The following is a 22,652-nucleotide window of genomic DNA, read 5'->3' as shown; positions in this document are numbered from 1 at the left end:
ACCGTACCGCTTCAAATGAAGCCACTTAGCAAATGCAGCGAGCTTCATGTCGCTTTGACCACACCATGCATTATGGCTTAGTTATTTTTTTTTCGTGGACTTAGAACGATTGAGGAAAAGAAGTAGTGCGCGACTGAAGAACGAACAACCGGAGTACACCTTCGTGAATTCACAGTCACCAGTGGTTTGGTCTGGCCGATCACATCTGCGCAGCAACTCGGGCGGTTTCACCAGCACCACCACCCAGGCACTCGCCACGCTTTACTGTGCTCCAATCGAACGCGCAGTGCGGTTTTTCGAGTGAATATGAGTCTCGAAGCTTCTTCTTACCAGCGGACTGTTGAAAACTCTTTGCTATGCTGCTGTTACTGATATTTCTCTGGTTCGTAGTTAGAAAAGATGATAGGATGTAAAAAATATGAAAATAAATGTTCATCGCGTGTTCATTGACAGTGGAGAAATGAAGATTTCGTACATAACAGCTGTAACTCGCTACTGTGACGTGCGTGCTGGTTTTTTTCGTTATGAAAAATGAGGTCGTCACATGTTCCTGGTCAAGCCGAGGATATATCCAGTGGTTCAAGAGAAAATAGCGGAAATGTCATGTTTCTGATCTTACTTTCTCTGTTTTTTTTTTTTTTTGAACGATTTTCATGTTCACCGCTGATGTTCATAGTCAGTTAATTAGTTTCCGTTCAGTCAGTTAATTAGTTTCAGTACGGCTGATTAATTTAGTTCAGTCAGGTCAGTTAATTACATGAAATATTGTTCTCCACCGCTTATTCAGCAATAAAATCACTTCCGTCTCCGTTTTAGGAATTTTTCTCTTATTACGTCTTCTTTTTTTTGCTACAAAAAGTCAAGCGGTTTGCCTGGGTTCCTGGCGTTTTCCCAGAAAGCGTAACGGTTTGTTAGGAGCCGCCTCCTACCATGCTTATCGGGCAAACAGCTATATGCACGCTCGTTTCTGATTGGCTGCGCAGATGTTTCCAAACACGTCTCCTCAGAGAATGATTTTTTTTTGTATGCGTCATTCTTGACTACAGTTTCCCAGACAAAACACTTCGAAACAAGGCAAAGTACATAAATTGCCGCGCGGTTCCAATGCTATCTCAGAACATCGTTGAAATTATCGTAATCGTCGTCACCAGCTTTTCACCGTCTGTTCAATCGCGTTCTATTTCCACCGATATGATCCGAACACTTCAAACGGCCCAAACAATGAGCACGTCGTCGTCGTCGTCGTCCTCGTCTCCACCGTCGAGTGTTCGGTAATTGTGGCATATATCCGTTGACAAGTACGCAAATGCACAACGCACAAATGCCACAGGTCGTAAACAATATCGTACGTTTATTTGTTTGTGCGATTAAGGCAGGAATTATTTGCGTGCTTTGAAGCTCTGCTCTAGGATGAGTACACCTCAATATGTGCTTAAGGATGAGCATGTGCTAATTTCAGCGATAGCGGCGTGAAGCTCCATTGCAAAGGTCGGGAACCTGCTTGGAAATTCATGTTTTCAAGCAAAACCAGAAACAGGTTTTATATTTGAAGTTTCCTTAACTGTACGTCGAAGAGGGACAGAAAAAATAGAGTGAAGTATGGAGAGCTACGTCGTCTTCGAAGTGCTAACACATTTATGAACGTCTCACTAGATCGTAGGCTTCAACCTATGTTTATGGTTAAGTTGCTGTACTTTACCAGCCCACCACCCTCTTAAGAGCTGTGGCGTGCCTGCGTACGAACGTCGGTTAGGAAAATCCCGGGATGGGGACTTCCCTGCGTCTCTGCCCTCGGCTGCGTGAAGTGAATACCGTGAAGTGAATAATGTAAGAGATGATACTCAGGCTTTGAATAGTTTCAAGAGAATTCTCCCCTAATTAGTATTTTCTACCTACTAGGTTTTATGTCATTTTAAATACAAACGAAAAAGCTTATCTGAAAAAAAGATTAGGCTACAAGATCAAATAGAAAATTAAGTTTTGTAGCTCCTATACCTTATCCTTCTGTCATTTTTCGTTCTAATATCTTCTTTTTTTTCGTTCCAAAGCCTCTCTCTTTTTTCAAGCGCCAGCATTTTCCCTTGATTAGTCCTCATATCAGAGTCTACATATATCATTTTGAATATAAGTGGAGGGAATTATCTGAAAAATTCAGGGAAATTTCACAAAAATTAAGCTGCTTTAGCTGTCGTAGCTTCTTTGTTTTCCTACGATGATCCAACTCTCTTGTTTTTTTTCTTTCATTTCATTATTTCGTTTCAAGTCCACATTAATCTCTTTCTTTTTTTCTCTCATCAAATCCTCTTTCTCTATGTCTCCGTTCCAACGCTTCTGATCGCTTCGTTCATGATCATGTGGTGAATTATTCCTCGCTCATAACAGTGTGTGTGTTATGAGGATTAATGTCGTCCACCTACACCACATTCCACCAATCCTTCGCTTCGCTGTTCTGTGCTCAACTGACGAATCTTTACGTAATCAGTACGGCTCACACAATTCTTGTTTACATACACTTATGGAGTATAACTCACTCACCCGTACGTATATCATATATATTATAGTTTACGCCATTGTTCTCGAGTCTAACATTCCAACGCGTGATTTTTCGGAACGGAATTTAATTTTGTTTTGTTTTCTGACACGTCCGCAATTGCACAACAGCCCGTCGTTTAGTCGTGTTTTTTTTTTCTGCGATTGATTTCTCGATGCTTTTCTCCAATCCCCTTCTTTTCAGAGAATGTTCGTCAAGCTTTGCCTTACAGCTATTGTTGGAATCGCGTTCGCCGCCGATTTGCAGCAAGAGACAAAAAACGCCGTCAACGAAGTCACCACTACCAAAGTGAGTGTTACGGTTGTTTTTTTACGCGCACGCGCACACACGCGGCATTTTGCGGTGATTTGTCGCGCAGAGGTCGAGTTTAATGTTTGAAAGCGAGTTTCTCACAAACACTTTTCACGTTTTTCTATACGTTCTGAATGGATGCAAAAACAGTGTTTATACTCTCTCTCTCTGTTGGTGCAATACATTTATTTGAATTGAGTGTATTTAATGTGCTAAAAGTGTGTGTTGTCACCTGTTTTTTTTTTTCCACGCACTTAAAAAAAAGCTGAACGATCCCGCTTCATATTTTTCTCGGAAATGAGAAAACGATTAACGGTAATCACCTATTTATTGCGAGAACGGTAATGACCCCATTTATTGTCGTAGTTTAGCTGGAAAGTCGCAATAGCGTTTAAAGGCATCACTTCACGAATCTGAGGTGGTGCAGATTTCAGGTGGAGTATTCGTATACGGGATGGGAGACTACGGAGAGGGAGGTGATTCCGTACATTTCTTCTTAATTGCCGTAAAAAACGGCCCGGAAGATGCGGTGCCGCACAAGACTGGCGCGCTCCAATCGAACCTCTTGTACAAAATGGTGCGCCAAAACGAATGAAACCGTATCTTCAGCGCCGTTTTTTACGTCAATTAGGAAGAAATGGACGGAATCACCCCTCTCCATAATCTACGATCCCGTATACGAATACTCCACCTAAAATCTGCACCACCTCAGATTCGTGCCTTTAAAAACACCGGATTTAAATTGATAGTTACGCCTGGGAGGGTGCGCCTGCATATGTGTGGAATGAAGTAGCACAGTTTGCGATTTTGATTTTTTTTAGGGTCATACTCATCACTCATTCTATTCTAGTTGCTGGATTTTATGTGTTTATTTATATTCATCGTTGCCACATCCTTTTGGCACGCCATTGAGCATAATAAATAAACAAATAAATATTCCAGCCGGTACATGTTCGGATATGACTATGCACGGCAATAGGAAGCACTTCATCATGGGATTAGCGGTGAAGGTGCATAGAGGAGACGTTTACGCGCCGGAATATGACACTCAAAGAGCAAAAATCGCAAACTGAGCTACTTTCATCCCACAAAGACGTAAGCACATCTTTTGAGGCGTAAATGATCACTTTATCCAGTGGAGGATGGGTCGAAATACTCGAATCTCTCACTAATTTATATCGTTCAACTCAGCTCAGAAAATAAATCGAAATAGGAGACTGGCTAGGGGTCTCGGTTTCTAAGCTGAGCAATAACCGTAGTTATCGCTAAATCTTTGCTGAAGGTTAGCAACATCTTTCTGCGCCAACTTAGTTTTTCTAAAACCTGAAATCCTCACAAAAGAAGAACTAAAATCTCTGAAGAGAATTCGGTGCGTGCGACCAGAGTTAAAATCATTAATTAGTGCCTGTAACGGACCCTACACGTTTACATTCAACGGAGATTAGATTGGATTCAAGGGAGTAATTATAGCACTTCATTGAAAATTGATGCGGAAAAATACTGGGCAAAGATCATTGGAAATGATCACTTAAATCAAAATTATCATAATCAAGAAATGCTGAGTTGAAAACAAAGTACACCGCCAGTTTTTACAACTACTTTTTATCCATTTTGATATTTTTTTTTCGAATCCATTCTCGGAGGTGTACGGATTTTTTCACAAAATTTCATTAGAATTTTCTTATCCGTGGTTTAGATCAGTACTTCAGATGCAGAGTTGTCATTTTTTCCCCCATCTTACCGCTGTGAAGCGTTAATCTCACCCGAGATCAAATTCTCTGGAGGCATTCGACTCTTAGATATTCTTTCTGCTCGCACACGTGTACGATCGTTGGCCAACAGCCAACTTTAAAGCTGACGAGATGGATGCGCTCGCTTGCGAGAGCCCAGCCGGGATCATTAGTCGGAGCTGAGCGTCGGGTGGGGGGTGATTTCAAAAACCGATAAATGCGGCGTTTTTCCTCAGAGAATTGGGGCCGAAGATCACCTAAGCGAGAAAATATTCGAGAATTTCGAATCGAATCGGGGGGAATTGTGGTAGGTTCGGTTTTTGAGATGACCTCGTTTAGGAAGCGCTGCGTCGGCCATCTGAGTATAGAGACAAGTTCTAGTTCTCTCTCTTAAGCGCCACTTTAGGCTACATCTTTTTTTTCCTCGGCTATTAACTTCTTTGAGAGCCGTGCACACAATAACCTCCAATACCGTTCCACTGTCCCGACGCCTCGTCAAACTAGGCCCTTGAAAAGCGCTTAGCCACTCTCATACCAGGGTCAAGTGATGAATAACCGCGGACTAGTTCATCGCCACACTCTTCCCATAGACCACTACAGTAATAAGTCACGTTGAAGTATTAAAATGGTCATTTTAAGATGCAATGTATTACAGGACGGTGACCTTTTCTGTCCAGTACCGATCGTTGGCACCAGATGTCCTGATTCATCGGTGTTCCACTATTACAAATGCTGTGGAGATTTGAACAAGGACTGTTGCTTTAACTTGCAGGTTAGTAAGTTTAAAAGATAACCACAGACGCTGAAAAAGAACTAATGCTCTTAAAAAAAAGAAGAGAAAAAAGAAAAGGAGGAAGAAGAAGGAAAGAAAGGGGAAGGAAGGGAAGGTCAAAAGAGAGAGGGAGATAATGATGTCATTTTCTTGAAAAAACCAGGACATTAGGGAGAGTGGTTAAGTAATCTAACATTTTTTGTAGAAGATTTCTGTATACAAAAATTAGGAACTAACTTCAGGATGTATGTATCTTGGCTTCCCTTCCATTTTTGTTTTATTTTATTTTATTTTATTTTATTAAGGCTCACATGGGCTGAGTGCAGTGCAGTACAATAATAATAATAATAACAATAATAACAATAATAATAGTAATAATAATAATAATAGTAATAATAATAATGTAAAATACACAAGAAAATCAGTACATATCATCTTAGAAAGAGGTTGACAGAGGCTCAAAGTTCAAAATCTAATACAGGAACTGGAAAGACCAGTTACGATTCTTTACACGTATGAGGAAAGCGAAAAAAAACCAGTACGTCAGGTAATTTCTGAGGAACGTGCGGAATGGGAATAAAACCATGTATTTGTAGAAAGAATGGGAAAAAACTACAGGGCTGTACAATTTCCAGATTAGGTGGGGGACGAACCAGAACTACTGGGAAATAGAAAATTACCTACGCTGATGCCAAATCACCGATTATTTCTTGAAGAAATTCTAAAGAACGGGGTAAACAGTTGTTCTAGCAGATACGAACAGACAGGTTTTGGTGGTAAAAAGATAACTCCATTGGGTCGTTGAACAAAACAAATCAGTTTTTTCTACAGCACTAGAGGAGTATTTTTCATCATGAGCAAGTGAGTTTTCGGAGAGAGGAGCTGGGCATCTGACAAAAAGATGGAAGGAATCGTTTGAAAATCGAAGAAAGTGTATTTTAGGTCACTTTAGTTTTCCTCGCCTTAATTTTCAAAAAGGAGAAGATATAGAGTGCAGCATTAATTATGAAGTGATCCAATAGTTTCTATATTCAAGTAAAACACGGGAAGAAAAGGTGATAAGATATGGAGAACCATTTCAATGGTGAACACCTTGCAAAACGAAATAATATGAAAAATAATAATAAAATAAGCGTTTCTATTAATCCCGAAATTGGTAACATCAAAGAAAGAAAGAGGCTCCTCAGTGACAGGAGCGGAACAGTTATGTGAATCCAATGCAGGGAACATGACAGGAACATTTCTTTTTTAAGCTGAATTCCCTTAAAATAATCTGAATATGAATGAAAAATCACCACCTTGTGTTTTATTTACTAAGTGTTATTGTACTTCTATCAATGTTGTGGAAAGAATTGTAAACAGCTAGCGACAAATACGGGCTGTTTTCTTCTAGTGCTTCTAGTGTGATTTTTAAATCTCCTACGCGCATCCTCGCCGCAGAGCTTAGTACGGATGGACGACTTTCTTCGAAAGGTTCCATCCTTTCTTCTTTTGTTTTCGAGAAATTTCCAGGAAATTCTTCCTTCTACTTCTTAGGTGTCGAAGCTTCTTTGTTTGCGTATAAAAAACCTAGGGATCTGTGTTATTGTGTTAGATGCAGCGGCAACTTTCCATTTCTAAATTTTTGAAATCTGACAATTGCAAATTGGTGACATTGAGGTGGTTCAAAATATAGAAGAACTCTGAAAATCAGAAGATTTGGTCATAATTCTGACAGAAATTCGTAGACCACATTTTTGGCGGAAGAAGTGGCTTCATTGTTTCTTTGGTTTCTTTGTCAGTTGTGGTCGTCCACAGTACGCAACAATTATCATTTGTGTCTAGTTCACTTTTTTCAATAAACATTTAGGGAATACGGTAGAACTGTCACCAAAATACATCATTTACGTACATGGCAAGATATTGGTATGAAATCCTTAAATAAAATAGGATTAGCTTGTTAGGGTCAATGTTTCAAATTTGTTGTGTTTCTTCGAATTCCACGTAAGATAAGCAGAAATGTGTAGAAGAAGAAGGAAAGAAATAAATGGCTGAACAATGGTGAATGGAAGCAAATTGTTTGAAAACTAGAAATTTCTTGGGTTTCTTTTTTTCTGTGGGATAGCGAGATAGGAAAAATTTGGATTTGAAAGGAAAGAAGTGGAAGCAAAGAGCTAGTAGAATATTATTTACTAACTTTTTGTTTTCATCTTTTTCGATTAATTTCTTAAATTTAATTTCTTGTGGAGTATGTGTATGTATGTGTTTGTGCCTTGTATGTAATGTAACGGTGGAGGTAAAATAAATCCCTACCTGGAAACCCGTTTCTGCTTTCTTTCCTTTTCTTTCTTTGCAAACACGGCTAACGATGACGGAGGCTATCAATCTTTCCCTTATTTTTATGTGTTCTTTCGGCTATGTAGGAAAAGGAGTTCCGACAGGCAATCACCATAAAAACGCTAGCACGCTATTTTCCATTTTCCGTGTGCACCTACAGAATCTGCCGCTTTGCACGGGGATGAATAACATGATGGTACATTGGTTTAGCTGAGAAACACTTTTTAGCTAAACCTTTTTAACTTTTTAATTAATTCATTTTCTGTTTTGAGACTAGTGCTACGGTAGAGCGTCAAAGTAATAGGTAGAAATAGGTTGAACGAGTGCTAAGAAAATTGATTTCAAACATTTTTCCTTTCGAAAAGAAGAGATTGTTGTGGAAATTAATGTCTTCTGATCCACTCTCCAAGGACTGCAAATTTCCTCAACATCCTCCTTTTCCAATCCCACAGCTCCTTTCCCCTCAACCCCTCTCTCCACCCCCTCCCCCATCCCCGAAAAATAGTGAGTCAGTCAGGCCAGATGTTCACAGTTCAAATCCTTATGCACGAAAATAGAAGAATTTCAGTGCATATCTCAATAATTTGGCATTTAAAAAAAATTATTTTGCAACTACTTGAGAGGGTGGAAGTTTCGATTGCTCGAATAATCGAAGCGGAGCCATTCCGTAACGTATTTGACCGTTCGATCTATTCGCCTGTACAAGAACAGAAATGGTGAAGAATTTGTTTCTCTGGACGAATTTCTTTTAAAGAATTATGTTTTAAACAGAATATCTTTTAAGAGAAAAAGTAAAAGATTTTTGAAGGAAATGGAGAGCTCGGAAAAAAAAAACAAATTTAAGGGAAAACACTGAGAAGTGAAACACGTCGACCCCTTTTGTGCGGCATTTTATTGAGTTGAGACTTTTTCGAGAAAATCAACAGCGCAAGCCTAAATAATGTCCGGAAATGGATGAAATGCGATATTCTTCGGGGTTTTCTTTAGCATCTTTTCCTTTGTAGTCTAAGACCACTTCTTAATATCTTATATTCTTTTATGATATGATTGACGATTATATTCTCATTCTATTCTATTCTTGTTGTTGGATTTTTTATTGTTTATTTGTGTTCATTCCTTGCCTCTTACTCTTGGCACGCCTTTGAGCGTAATAAATAAATAAATAAATAAATATGAGGCAAACAAAAGACGACCCGATGAAGGCGGTCTGAGTGTTTGTGGTTAGCGTGCTTGCAATCTGTTGCTACACGATGAAAAACAATCGGATCGAATGTCAGCTGAAATCAGCGACCGCCTACCAGCCCTGATGCACATCGAGCCCTCCTCGACAAGTACTCGAAGTATTTTCGTCGACGACGATTCACTAGCTAATCATCAGGTAGATCACCCTATACACTCACCTCGGGACCGTGGTTCTGTTTCAAACCCGTAGTCATCCCGTATTGCCTTTCTTTTATTCTGAAAAATTATTTTAAAAAACGCCTAGATAATAGATCAAAAATTTCTGTGCTCTTTCAAAAACCACCGAACATTTCTCAATTTTTTACACTTTTTTTCTTGCTGGGAGAACTTTATGACTCTCTCACGGACTGGTATATGTTTATCATTGTATCAAACCCAACAGTCGTGCACCTCAATTAATCACAATTGATCACACGATTCCATGACTATTTGTTACATAGAGTGCCTTTTCATACAAATTGACTTTTGCTTCGAGAAAAAAAAACCCCTTCACTTTCAAATCAAGGACTGTACGTTGTGTATTGAAACTGGTGAGTCGGGAAATTGCCGAAATAGCGACTGAAAACGACCGCATTACAGATGTTGCTCAACCAGTGACCTCTGTACAGAGCTATCAACATACTATCAAAACTGTTTTTTTTCTATTGTAGTTTGCGGAAAATCCCACCCGAACTCTCCGTTGAGTTCCGTTGCTGAATGTCTACATATACCAGACAATTGCGCGACAGGACAGCGTCGCTATCCTTAAAATGCACTCATCAGCGGAAAAATCGCGTGCAGCTAGCGGAAAAAAACGAGAAAATTGGGCCCAGTTTGCGCGCACCGGCGTTGAAACCGTTTTATTTGCAACAAAAAAAAATTTGTTCTAGTGCTTAATTTTTCCAAAATATTCTTTGTGAACCGGAAATGGTTGTGGAGGTACACACGTAATTTTCAAATAATTTCCTTCATCTCTTGGAAAAAGGCTTTCACAAAGTTTAAGTTCAAATAATTTTTTTCGAGTTCTGGAGCAATAAATTGAGTCTGTTTAAATTCTGTTCTCAAACGGGACTTCTTAATTCTTGAATTTTTTTTTGTTCCCATGGATTTCTAATAGAACAACATTTTTTAAATTACAGACATGGGTGATTGTTGTTTTGGCCGTGATTGCGGTGATTTTCCTCGCCAGCTTTGTGCTTTCCATCTGCCGATGCTTGTTCTGCCGCCGTTAGATCGATGCTTCATCCGATCGATAATTGATCTACATCGATATCCCCACGTTCAAACACGGCTTCGCTCATTTCTTTTATCAAAAACAACATATTCCTTGTAAAGCGACGATTTTTCCAAAGTCATTCAAAGCTGTGGCACCTTGTGGTCATCGATTTTATTGATTTTATCGATTTCTCGCATCTTCCACTCACCTTTACTACTCACTCGCTTGTTCTGTTGATTATCCGTGTTCTTTTGTATAACGTCATGTATAATTGCCAGATGTGTACGTTGTTTCGATTATATTGATTTTCAATGGATTTTTATTGATTTTTCGCTTTCCTTGAAATTTTTCATAGTAAAAATTCGAAAAATGTGTCGGAAACGTCACAAGCATTTACCTGTTTTTATCTGTTGTAATATACATGTTTGTGCTAATTTGCTTTATTTGCCAAGTAATAAATGTTTCTATGTTTTTGGTGTCCTGCGGAAGTACCGCAACGCTACAGCTGTAGAATCGTTGTTTGTTGGGAGCACATCCTTCTGTTTTACTCTTTTAGTAGGCAGATGTTTATACACAGGGCTGATAATAGCTGTGTGCTATCTAGAGTTGTTCGCTATAGTCCTCGTGGGACCCACTTAAAGTTCCGATCATCCATCATATTTCTTTCTCCGCAATAATTCAGCTGTCCACTAAAACATGCTTTTCTATGACAAGCATCTGATCGATGTTGATGTCAAGAAACATTTCTCGTAAGTAACCGATGCAGCTATATGTCACAACCCATTACTCAACTTCTGTTCTTATCCATTTATGGTCGAGGATATTTTAACCGTTGTTAGTTTTAAGTCAAGAACAATCCAATTCTCTCGAAGCTCAGACGCTGATGTCGACGCCGACACTTATGTTTATCCGGTCGGCCGCTGCCGCTAGCCCTATTACTCCTTCTAGGCACACACCCATTTAGCGCGAAGCCTTGCTAGAGCCTTAGTAGCCTATGGTGAGTGTCGAGATCGTGCGTATAGACTCATACCAACTTCCACAGCTTATCGTTCCTCTATATCTGTTAACGTGTTTGTAGTAAGATCTTGAACATTCCAGAAAGAAAAAAAAAGTTTTCCGGTTGTGAAGAAATAATTTGTTTGTGGTGTTATATTTCTTTGGCTGTAGGTTTACAAAATTCCAAGAGTTTACGTGGAAAAAGGGCAGTAGAAGATGTTAGAAAGCTCTTTTTTGTCGGCTTGGCACTCTATTTTAATGACTTGAAAAGAACAGAAAGTTTTGCAGCATTTAGAAAAAAAAACTGAACAAACTATCTTGTGAAGCACAAAATTGTTTAGTCGAAATCTGGCAGCGTTATTAGAAGCCAATGGAATCAGCCTTCCTGGACTTTGAAGCCACTTTCGACTCCCCTCATTGAGGCCGTAATCTCAACGCGCTTCGCGGCGATGATGTGCTGGAAAAAGTTTATTCGCCTACTTGATGGCATGAACCAACGAACAACTACTGCAGTTCGGACATCAACCTCATGTACAACACCGTTTGAAGTGATAACTGAAGGAGGGCAAAAGCCAATGGCAGGACCCTTCCTGTTCAACTTCCGCCTCGACACCATTACGGTGCCTCTTGACCGATCTCGAGTACGCGGACGACAATGTTGCATTAGCGGAAAGCAGTTCGAAACTTCAACTTGTTGCTAATCATGTATCAAAGCTAGTTGCAGCCTATGGATTACGCCTACGCCCTGATAAATGCAAGCAGATGTGGATCTCTTCGAGACCACGAACGGGAATCAGGGTGGACGGACAACCGATCGAATGAGTTCTGTTAGCCGTTATGTATTCTGAAAAACAACGGCAGTTACGAGAAATATATCTAGCAAAGATGCGCTAGGGCCTCTTCTGCATTTAACTCCTTAATGAAATGCCTCCGGTCGACCTCCATCACCAACGAAGTGAAGCTGCGAGTCTACTTATCCGCAATTCGTCCAATCATGATGTATGGATAGGAGATTTACACTATTTCGGATTTGTATATATATATATATATATATATATATATATATATATATATATACGTTGGAATTTATTTCCTTAAAAATATCCTCAAAATCCGATGTGTTTTAACTTTGAATGATATGATTTAAGACAGGATATAGTGAAATAGTATAAGCGGTTAGCATCTCATCTAAATGTCGATGATCCGACACGGTTCCGTGTCAAACAAGCGTTCTCTTAAATTTCTTTTTATCCCTTCAATTTGGTACCAGCGGTGTAGCACTTCACTCCGCAAATCACGTAGAAAGGGTCCCGCTGCAGTCGCTCTGTTGACGATACGAAATTGCCCAGATCGTATCCAGGACTCAGTATATGGCCTCTGTAAGTTATTTTATAGGTCGTCTGAATTAAAGCCGAATTTAGCGCATCCTAAGTGGATTTCCAAGAGTTTATTCACATTTTTATTATTTTTTTAAACTAATTCACTTGAAAACACCTGTAGGTGTGCCACAAAACAGAAATAAGGAAGAAGAGATCTCGTTAAAATTTCTTTCGAGTTTAATATAGCAAGTTGGCCATTTTTAACACATTTCGAGGTCGGTTGACTCGTCATTCTCCTGGTGAAGAAGGTGAGATCCTTTTTCCAAGGTAATTATTTGTAAATGGAACATTTAAGACTAGAGAATAATTGTGAAAGGCTAGAACTGAGAAGGGGTTTAATTGATACTTCATTTGAGGCCTCATTATTTTAGGGGACCAGTTCTCGCGTCGTATGAAACTTAAACATAGGACTGTAATGCGGAACTATACGCGTATTATGATGTTTTCCAGGTTTCCCAATGTTTTTGTGTGTACTTATCAGAAAACTGATAATTTAATCTCATCACTAAAAACTACGTACTCTCGAGTAAGTTTCATTGTTCACTTCACCTCCACCACGTGAGCTGCGTCACTGAAAGTGAATAGTGAGTGTTTGGGACCGCCACGCCCATTTCGTGCAGCAACTCCTCGCATTCGACAATTTCAGAATGTCATCACAGCCACCGTCACGAGGCGGTGGTGGTGGTGGTGGTGGTACGATGACTTGGGCACCATCTAGACGTCTCGTAATCACAAACGATGTGCCACAGATTGTTGTCGCGAACGTGGCAACACCACGGAGTCATGATCGGGGCGGAACCGCCTTCTCCTCGTATTCGACACGTGGCACGAGCTCATCGAATACACGTGGAGGATTTCAGAATGGTCGAGGTGGTGCGAACACCAGTTATCAGCTTAGAAATTCGGCTGCCGCACAGCGTGGTGGTGAGTTTTTTATCCTTGTTACATCCGGAGTTAATCATTTCCAGCAAAAAATCCGTCAAAAAGGGTTGCCCAACAGAGAAAGGAGCGTTGAAGCAAAAATACGCAGCGCCGGAATCTCGAGCGATCCACGAATTCGCGGAACTTTTCCATGACGGCTCGCGTTTTATTCCACCAGAGTTTTGTCTTCAAAGATCAAGGATAGGTGAAAGGTGGAAGGAGGGGTAATGGTATCGGTCGGTGTCGTTAGGAATAGCTACTTGAATAAGTACTACGATAGGTATTGATTGACAGACGGGCAGCAACCGAGATCGCCACAACATTCGTCGAAAATGAACCGCGACGCGATAAGCAGCAACAAATTGATCCATGGATTTCCAGGATATCCGAAGTTATCCTTATCAGAAATCATCGTGGTTTACCAAATTCATTGATGAGCTTATTCCCACATCTGACTGTGTCGATCGGTTGTTCGTCTAGGTCCCTATCCGCGTATCGTTGTCGTTGTGCTGCACACTTGGGGACGAGTGTCAACGATGATAGTTAAGGGACGTGGTATAAAGTACGTTCGCTGTTATGGTTATTTTCGTGGTATAACCACTTTTACCGCCCAAAGGTACGGCAGACAGCGCTCTGGCCACTCATTCAGTCGATCACATTGCTTGCATCTGTTCTGTTTACCTGCATTTATATAATAGCAATATTCCACTGAACCACCGTTTCGGTCTCTTCAATTAGGGTATTCAAACTCTAAGTCACTAGTCACCCACTATAACGAGAGGGATAATGTTGGCAACAATTTTAATCTTGGTAGACTAAGAGGTATCTTATCTATAGAGGTATTTGTGGACGACGCGATCAAATGATCTTCCCTAGTGCTGCTATTATTGGTGGAAAACGATTAAATACTTGGTTTGATCAATTCTCTACAGCTCGACCAATTTGAATTCTTTTAAAGGCATCACCCCACGAATCTGAGGTGGTGCAGATTTCAGGTGGAGTATTCGTATACGGGATGGGAGACTACGGAGAGGGGGGTGATTCCGTCGATGCGGCGCCGCACAAGACCGGCGCGCTCCAATCGAATCTCTTGTACAAAATGGTGCGCCAAAACGAATGAAGCTGTATCTTCCGGGCCGTTTTTTACGACAATTAGGAAGAAATGGACGAAATCACCCCTCTCTCCAAAATCTACGATCCCGTATACGAATACTCCACGGGAAATCCGTACCACCTCAGATTCGTGGGGTGATGCTTTTAAAGCTTTATGAAAGCGAATAAGGTCTATAAATTGGCTAGCGGGACCCAGCTGATGTACCAGGTACTGTATACACTTCTGATGCGATTTTGAAAATCGACCGTTTAGTTCCCGCGGAGCCTTTTGACCTCCAGGCTACACCCAATTGATCTGCTGATATCCAATTGATGGTAGGAGAGAAGAGTAAAGTCGGATAGATGATCTACAGAGCCAAGATCCATCGTTGGTATCAATGACGTATATCGAGTGCCGCACTTCTCTTTCCACCACCCTATATCTGGATAACAACCGCTTTCAGACTTTTTATTGATTGAAAAAAGGATGAAACTTTCCATGGCGTGCGGTGCCAAGTGCTGTATGTCGCTGGGTTCGATTTACCGACCACGCGGATGCGGAGGGCTTGCTTACCTCTGGGACGGTTTCCGGCCACCTATGGGTCCTGACGGAACCTTTTGCCACTACGCTACCCCTATCCGAAAAAAAAAAACAAGCTGGAAAACTATATTACATAATTTTCAATGGTATTCGCTGATTAACTTGGTAATCTACATACTTTTTATTATTTACATATTTGTACATATTCGCAGGACTGTGTATCTGTTAATATCTGTAGCTGCAAATTTTTAGATTTTTAGGATCTAGATCTGGCGCAATTTTTGTTACGCGTGTATTTTTAGAAGCATTTCTCTTCTATTTTTAACTCGCGTGTTACCCCTACAAGATTTGTCTGATCGATACCATCTGATTTGATTTGATCTTCTCTGATATAACTTCCTCTTCCAACAAATGTTCACGTACTCTTTTCTGGAACGCGATCGTTCCATCGTTTACACCGTAATGATCTTCGCTTTAACCAGGTCGTTTAACTTTTAACAGTGGTTGCAGACGTAGTTTTAATGAAACTTCGAATAGACAAGTAGTTTTGATTCAAACAAGTAAAAAAATTCTAATACAGGTGCGAATTGCTATGCTTGGAGAGGTGGAACCAGCACTGTATCAAATCGTGGAGGGACCGTACCTGTCACCACTTTCTATCGTGGAGCAAATATGTGTCAAACGCGACCAAGCTTCTACACCCGCAATCCAGTCTCGTCAACAATCCAGCTTCCGGCCACAAATTCTCGTTCGCCGCAAAGCGATGCGGCCACCGCTGCGGCAGCGGCACCGAAACTCTTCCCAATGCCACAAACGCTGGCGCCAACACCGCCGTTCACCGACGGAATTCCCACGATACCGTTACAGTATGCGGTTCCGATGAGACGTGTAGTACATCAAATTCAACCGTTACCACCACGTCGTGACATTCGTTTCTCTACGCCAACCCCAATAATGATGTCGAAGAAAGCACCGATAGGTGTAGATGTGTCGTGTGGCAGCACAAACGCTGATGGAAATGGTCGTGGTGGAGGCGTCTCCGAGAACGCTAGTCGCGCCACAGAAACAACACCGACGAGCCAAACAGCAGGCGATCAAAGTCGCGGCGATAGTGAGGGGGATGAGGAGGACGGGAGAACGTCACCGGATGTGTTGTCGACATCGTTGAGAAGCAACGAAGATACATGGGATTTTTGGGATCGTGTCTATAGTGATCCAGAACTGCGACAAAGCATGCAAGAACGGCAGGTATCGCGACTATGAACATAGTTTATGAAGTGGTCAGAGATTTTCTCCTCTAAATTTCAGCGTGACTCTCCAATGGCAGAATTGCTGCACTCAGATAAGCTTTGTAAAGCACAACTGGTGTTTTTGAACGTTCCACGATTGGCTTACGGTATTTTTTCTGTGTTTGTCTGTATCGAACACTAAGCCAAGGCTGCGCTGCGTTCCGCTGCCAGGCGTCTAGACGAGTCTTCTCTTCCTCTGCTGCAGATCTTCGTTTCGGGACCCACTCGTGTTTTTTCAACCTGGCAACGTGCCAAGGCACAATTGCTGAAGATCAGTGCCACTCTTATGTCGTTGGGCGTAATAAAAGTGAGTGTCCCGAAACGAACGTAAATGACTCGCATAGTGCGGACACTTGACGACGGAATGAAGCACGGATGCCAGGAATTTTCGACTCTACCTTGTAGCTTCTCAAGTTTTTGATTTTAGGCCAACAACATATTGTTCGCAGCTTAATTCACAAGGAGATTAATTCAAATCTACCCATTCTGGATATTAATATCACTTACAGGAAATGGTAAGTGGTTTCCAGCCGATTTACAACAGCCGATATAACGGAGAAGTTCTCAAATGTGCATAGTATACACATGAAATATTCAGGAATGTTCGGTTCTACCGCAGTGAGGATGCCGTGCAAGTGCTGCGTCATTTCAATGGTTTCTCATTCAGAAATCATAAGTTGCTAGTTAGAGCTTGTCAGAACAACGCGGCGGTAAGCTCCGATCCTATCTGGCGATTTCTACGATTCTATATGGGGATTCTATATGGGACCCACTGAACGCTAGCCCGAATTAGTTAATTTAGTTTGGCGATGTATCTTCACTAGAAGAAGCAGCACAACAGGAAAGTGAGGAACGTCGTACCGTCCCGGGCACTTCCTCTGAAAATCGAACGGAACACGATTCAATTTGGACCTTAGCTGAATGGAAGGATATCGTGGAGTTCAAAAAGTAGGTTGTTACAAGTTCAAATAAAACCCAGTCTGTGATTTTTCCCAATCTCACTGCCTTTAATCTTACCCCAATGTTACCTAGAGGTAGTTTCTTAAAGGCATCACCCCACGAACCTGAGGTGGTACGGATTTGAAGTGGAGTATTCGTATACGGGATGGGAGACTACGGAGGGGGGTGATTCCGTCCACTTCTTCCTAATTGCCGTAAAAAACGGCCCGGAAGATGCGGCGCCGCACAAGGCTGGCGCGCTACAGTCCAACTCTTTGTAGAAAATAGTGCGCCAGAACGCCCGAAGCCGTATCTTCCGGGCCTGTTGCCGTATACGAATACTCCACCTGAAATCCGTACCACCTCAGATTCGTGGAGTGATGCCTTTAAGTGTCGTATAGAAAACACGAATAAGCACCTACAAATTCACGAAGCAGAGGCATAAGGAGTACTTAATGGATCAGTGCATCAAACGATAGAACTCTTTACACCCTAAGTGCCGACAAAACGAGACCACTTAAAGCGGATTTCATTGCTCCCGAGATGAAGAATGATGTAAAGCGTTATTTCAGTGATATCTTTATCGAAACCACTCTATAGCGTTTCATTCCAGTAATTCTTTAAGTGTAAGGAGTTGTTTCGTCGAATAAATTGCTGCCTCTGGTGCTTTTAAAGCTTCCTTACTACTTAATCGGTAGAGGGTTTCTGTGTTCGCGCTGATACTTACGAATCAAGCCCCACACCCTAATTACTAATGGAAAGATGCTAATATCGAAAATCTCCCCAAATATTGTCTTTCAAGTCAACATCTAATCAATTTCAGAGACTTGGTGTCAATTCTTGAAGGTAAACAAGCGGGTATGGTATTGAGTGAAGCTCTCAGTGAGGCACACGTAACCCAACGTCGTGGAATCGTTTCTGCTGCAGCCGAACTATGGCCTACTGGATTCATCCGTATTTTCTTGCCTGAGGTGAGCAAATTACGAAGAGGCAAAGAATTACATTACTGTCATTCTACAAATATGAATCTTCAGATAAAAGCAATTGGACGTTGTGTTTGTTTAGCAGGTCACGAAGATATGGCAGCACTTGTACGAAGAGCAGCTCAAGAGGTTCGAATTGTTTTCCTGGACGAAAGGAATCGATATTGCTACTGATTTCCTGGATGAAAGCAATCGATACGCTTACTATGTATTTTAAGGGAACACCAAGATTGATGACAGACACATGGGAACCAATACCACCGTCTGAAATTCGTACCGAACAACATATGCTCAGCTATTTGGCAGCATTTTTGGGACATTTTGGACCACAACATACGATTATCGACATACCAATACGATTACTATTGAAATCACTTTCCGGGAATTGGCCTACCACAGGACCAGCATTGGCTGAATGGGCAACAAAGTACGTCAGTTTTCTAATTTTTGTGTCAGTTCTGAGCTAACAGCTCATGCCAGTAGTCATGTGATCTATATTTTCTAAGGGTTTTTCTTTTTTTGTTTTCTTTTATGTGTGTGTCTACGAGGTTTTTAGATGGAACCTTTATTTGCCCGTCGATCACAAAACACTTTTGAAAAATCAATACTAGCTGCCTACATCCTTTACTTGGACTAAGGCGTACAGTAATGACTTTCATGCAGTTCCCCGGACCTCTCTTTTTTCGAGGGTTAACCAGAGGGTTGAAATATAATCTATTCAGAGCGAAAAAACAAAGAGGTAGGCGTTAATATCCTGGTAAAGCTGTCTTATTATTTTTGCTGCTATACTTAACCGTATAGGAATTTGCATAATAAAAAACGCTAACGACTTAATTTTTGACAGATCACAGACAGAATTTTTGTCTTTGCTGTTAAATCTCACCGCTTTCAATCAATACCTATCGAAAGTAATGCCACTGGCGCCGAAACCTAGTTGCAAGAGGAAAGCAAAAATTAAAAACTAAGTCGACGGGGTCTCAACATCCGTTAAGTCACTTCTCAAGCAACCATTTTACCAAGCACTAGACTCGTATTAGTTTTTTTTTTTGTGTGGATATATAACTATATTTATAGGAGATCATATCAATTTATTGTAATGTTTGAAGTACTATATCTAGCATCTAGCATTCGACATCGTCGTATTTTAGTTGAAGCAGTGCAGGTAAGCCGTATAAAACTAATCAAGCATTAATTGCTGCATTTGAAGATTTTTCTGTTATTTCAGCCTTTATCCTCTCTGAAGTTTAAGTTCGTCAATCCTGCCAATAGATGTTGAATTGTTTCCATCTTTTCTGTCTTTTTCAGTGTGAATTCAACGTTAAACGAAAGATTTCACTTAATTTTCAAACTTTTGTTAGCGCTAAAGCACATGTTTACTTATTATAATAATTTATTTGAACTTCAAAGAATAAATTTATGAGGAACACATTACTCTAATGCCACATTTCATTTCACCGTAAACACATACGATTCAATCAATAAAACCTGTATTCAAAGAATTGAATGTGAATTCTAGAAAACCTATATTTACACAAGTGTGGAGATGGAAACACCACGCGACATCCTTCACCGATCAATACAGCTACTCTACGGTACTTTTGCTCGATAGAGAGTCATGGGGACTTATTATAAGTTGATTGAGGCGTTCTTAATGAAGATATAGAATATGGTTATCTCAACAAAAAAAAGGATCAATAAAATAACACAACAAAAATGTACATGAATTAAACGTCACGTAAAAACAATAATGAGATCAACCGAATTGAAGAGAAATAATACCCGAGCTTACTCAAATAGGACCGGTTTATGAAACCTCAACCTCCACCTCCTTGAGCATGTCCTGCAACATTTTCGCATTCGGATTGTTGGGTGAGATCTTCTGAAGCATGGATTCTAACGTGTCCGATCGATCGTTAAACACTTCTCGTGCCTGCAATGAGATGTAATAAACGTTAACAGTAAAAACAAGCAGTATATCAAATGACAGTGAACAATGCTTACCGTTTCCGTGTGAGCGCTGAAGAATCGCAAACACAATGAAAGCATTATCTCACCGAAATGTGCAGCTGCTTCGGAGTTTGAAATAGTCTAAATGTGATCTTTTTGAAGATCGGTAATCGAATGATGCGAATGTTCGGGCAATTAACCTCAAAGAATGACAAAAAGGCATGAACAGCATCGCCAAGGGTGTAACAGTAGGAAGGTTCGCGCATCGATGACAATAATTTCAGAGTGGCATCGAGTACAAACATGACGAATGGCATCACCTCCTGAATTTAACAAACAGCAGTTTTATGAAAAGAAAAATAAAATAAAACAAACAAGAATTAACGACAATTTTGAACAATTGAAAAATGATGAACTACTCTACCTTCCTCAATGCCGCAGGCATTCTCGTCAGTAGTGGGATCTGTTGCGCCATTGTTCCGTAATTTCTGAAAGAACATACCGTCAAAAAAGCTTAGCATCTCAATTTTTAATGTTCAGTAGAGTAGACTTAAAGGCATCACCCCACGAATCTGAGGTGGTACGGATTTCAGGTGGAGTATTCGTATAGACTGGGAGACTACAGAGATGTGGGTGATTCCGTCCATTTCTTCCTAATTGCCGTAAAAAACGGCCCGAAGATACGGCTTCATTCGTTTTGGCGCACCATTTTGTACAAGAGGTTCGATTGGAGCGCGCCAGTCTTGTGCGGTGCCGCATCTTCCGGGCCGTTTTTTACGGCTATTAGGAAGAAATGGACAGAATCACCTCCCTCTCCGTAGTCCCCCATTCCGTATACGAATACTCCACCTGAAATCTGCACCACCTCAGATTCGTGGGGTGATGCCTTTAATTTTCCCGCTAAAAAGGAAACCCACCTAATCATAACTCTTGGGTAAGTTTCCACTAGCTGCGTCAGCGTCCTTACGGCACCAAACGAATCTGTCAACGTTGGATCCACTGCTTGCGCTACTAGCGTCGTCACCAAACCATCTGTATCGCGCTGTCGCCAACGAATACCTTGAATACTAGCTCGATTCGCCAGCTTATCCACGAACAGACCTAAAGATAGTGTAGGAATGAAGGGAAAAACAATTATGATAGATAATCAAAGTCCATCAAGGGAGGAAAACTACAGCAACTCACAAGGATATTTGTTTTGTATTTCATCCAGAAGATTTTGAGCCTGTTTTCGCTGTTCCACAGGAAGATCGGACCGAGCTAGAGTAACGATTACTTCCGCTATTGGTACAGCTACTTCAACACTAGTAAGGTCCACCTTAAAAGGAAATTGTTGAGTTTATTGGAGTTCAAAAATAGATGCGAATAAAGTAAATAAAAATTTAGGTAAGTTATTTCTTCTAGTTCTGCGTCTAGATGATATTTGAATGTAAATAGCGTTAGAATTGTAAGTTTTGCCTACCAAATGCTCGATCAAATCTACAGCCATTTTCATCTGTTGCGGTTCTCGCATGGCCATCTCGACCACATATCGAGCAAGAACCGCCCACTGTTGGGCGCTCCACACTCGACTAAATTCACGAATCGCATTCAATGAGAAAAACATACATACTGTATGTGGGTTGTACCTAAACATTAACATCCATACTATGGTAAAACGAATTCGTAAAGTACAAATAGCAAAACTCACTTCGAATCAAACGATGATAGTAGCTTGAAAAACACCATTTCGATTGTTTCCAATGGAGTGCGTTGGGGCATTTGGGCAACTAACTCCTCAATACCTGGACCACCAAAAATTGCCAACATCTGAACAAAAGAACATTAGCAATGAATTTGAATTTCCCTGCAGAAAAGCCTTCCTCACCTGCGAATCTAACTCTGCTGGCTCAGTGACTCTTGTGAATATCTCCATACGTCGTTGTAGAAATTTATTGATTAGACTGAAAGCAGAGTATTGTTGAATTCAAACGGAGATATTTTGGTCTGCTACACAAGACTTCCCCGAAAAGAGAACATTTATACTTTTCGCATGACAACTCCGATAAAACAAAAATTTTAATCAGGATTCATTGACTTACAGCGCACGACTGTATCCAGAAGGAATGTTCTTCGTGTAAAGCGCTTCCAATATCTCTTCCTCAGTAAGTTCCTGAAACAAACATTTTTAAGATATGTAGAAATCAATGACCAACAGATGGAAAGTTTCTGCAAAGCACATTTTTGCGCGGGAACTCTTTTTCATTGTTCGCTTGTCCTTCTCACTGAAGTCGAAAAGAAAGTGAAGAATTAGTCGAGCTCAAAAGTCGATGTAGCCAATTTCGCATGAGAAAATTAATCAAAAAATATATTCTTTTCAAAAAAAAAAAAGAAAAAAAAGAAGGAAATCTACAAAAGAACAGTTTAAACGCTTCCGCTGTTAGTTAACGCGCGCAAAATATCAATTCAAAGTGTCCGATGTGCCCATA

At 40.7% G+C, this 22,652-nt stretch overlaps 3 protein-coding genes across 4 annotated transcripts in view; 2 read left to right on the top strand and 1 right to left on the bottom strand.

Annotated features, from left to right (window-relative positions):
• Positions 1 to 2,737: 2,737 nt before the first annotated feature.
• Positions 2,738 to 11,915, top strand: RB195_008495 (uncharacterized protein; the record flags this gene model as incomplete). Of its 2 annotated transcripts, XM_064195029.1 has the most annotated exons (4): positions 2,738 to 2,839; positions 5,228 to 5,344; positions 10,021 to 10,053; positions 11,655 to 11,915. In XM_064195029.1, 4 exons carry the CDS (start codon positions 2,738 to 2,740, stop codon positions 11,913 to 11,915), a joined length of 513 nt encoding a protein of 170 aa, XP_064046173.1. The 2 variants fall into 2 exon arrangements, with proteins under 2 accessions (XP_064046173.1, XP_064046174.1); XM_064195028.1 differs by lacking the exon at positions 11,655 to 11,915 and having other exon boundaries at positions 10,021 to 10,113.
• A 1,204-nt stretch (positions 11,916 to 13,119) lies between these two features.
• RB195_008494 (uncharacterized protein) lies at positions 13,120 to 19,513 on the top strand (the record flags this gene model as incomplete). The annotated part of the gene is made up of 11 exons (XM_064195027.1): positions 13,120 to 13,396; positions 15,607 to 16,274; positions 16,335 to 16,422; positions 16,743 to 16,830; positions 16,914 to 17,025; positions 17,118 to 17,263; positions 18,078 to 18,225; positions 18,289 to 18,366; positions 18,456 to 18,664; positions 19,312 to 19,399; positions 19,463 to 19,513. 11 exons carry the CDS (start codon positions 13,120 to 13,122, stop codon positions 19,511 to 19,513), a joined length of 1,953 nt encoding a protein of 650 aa, XP_064046172.1.
• Positions 19,514 to 20,041: 528 nt separating this feature from the next.
• The window catches only part of RB195_008493 (uncharacterized protein), a gene marked incomplete at both ends in the record, with an annotated part of 13,242 nt that continues 10,631 nt past the window's right edge, over positions 20,042 to 22,652 (bottom strand). The window contains 10 exons of the mRNA XM_064195026.1: positions 20,042 to 20,167; positions 20,239 to 20,325; positions 20,385 to 20,507; positions 20,609 to 20,672; positions 21,102 to 21,285; positions 21,370 to 21,502; positions 21,647 to 21,812; positions 21,875 to 21,993; positions 22,052 to 22,127; positions 22,266 to 22,336. Of these exons, the coding sequence (XP_064046171.1) occupies positions 20,042 to 20,167; positions 20,239 to 20,325; positions 20,385 to 20,507; positions 20,609 to 20,672; positions 21,102 to 21,285; positions 21,370 to 21,502; positions 21,647 to 21,812; positions 21,875 to 21,993; positions 22,052 to 22,127; positions 22,266 to 22,336 (1,149 nt within the window). The remainder of the gene's footprint in view (positions 20,168 to 20,238; positions 20,326 to 20,384; positions 20,508 to 20,608; positions 20,673 to 21,101; positions 21,286 to 21,369; positions 21,503 to 21,646; positions 21,813 to 21,874; positions 21,994 to 22,051; positions 22,128 to 22,265; positions 22,337 to 22,652) is intronic.

This window comes from Necator americanus, chromosome III, assembly GCF_031761385.1.
Source record: "Necator americanus strain Aroian chromosome III, whole genome shotgun sequence".
NCBI classification, from domain to species: Eukaryota; Metazoa; Nematoda; class Chromadorea; order Rhabditida; family Ancylostomatidae; genus Necator; species Necator americanus.
This window is presented reverse-complemented; position numbering and strand designations above follow the sequence as displayed.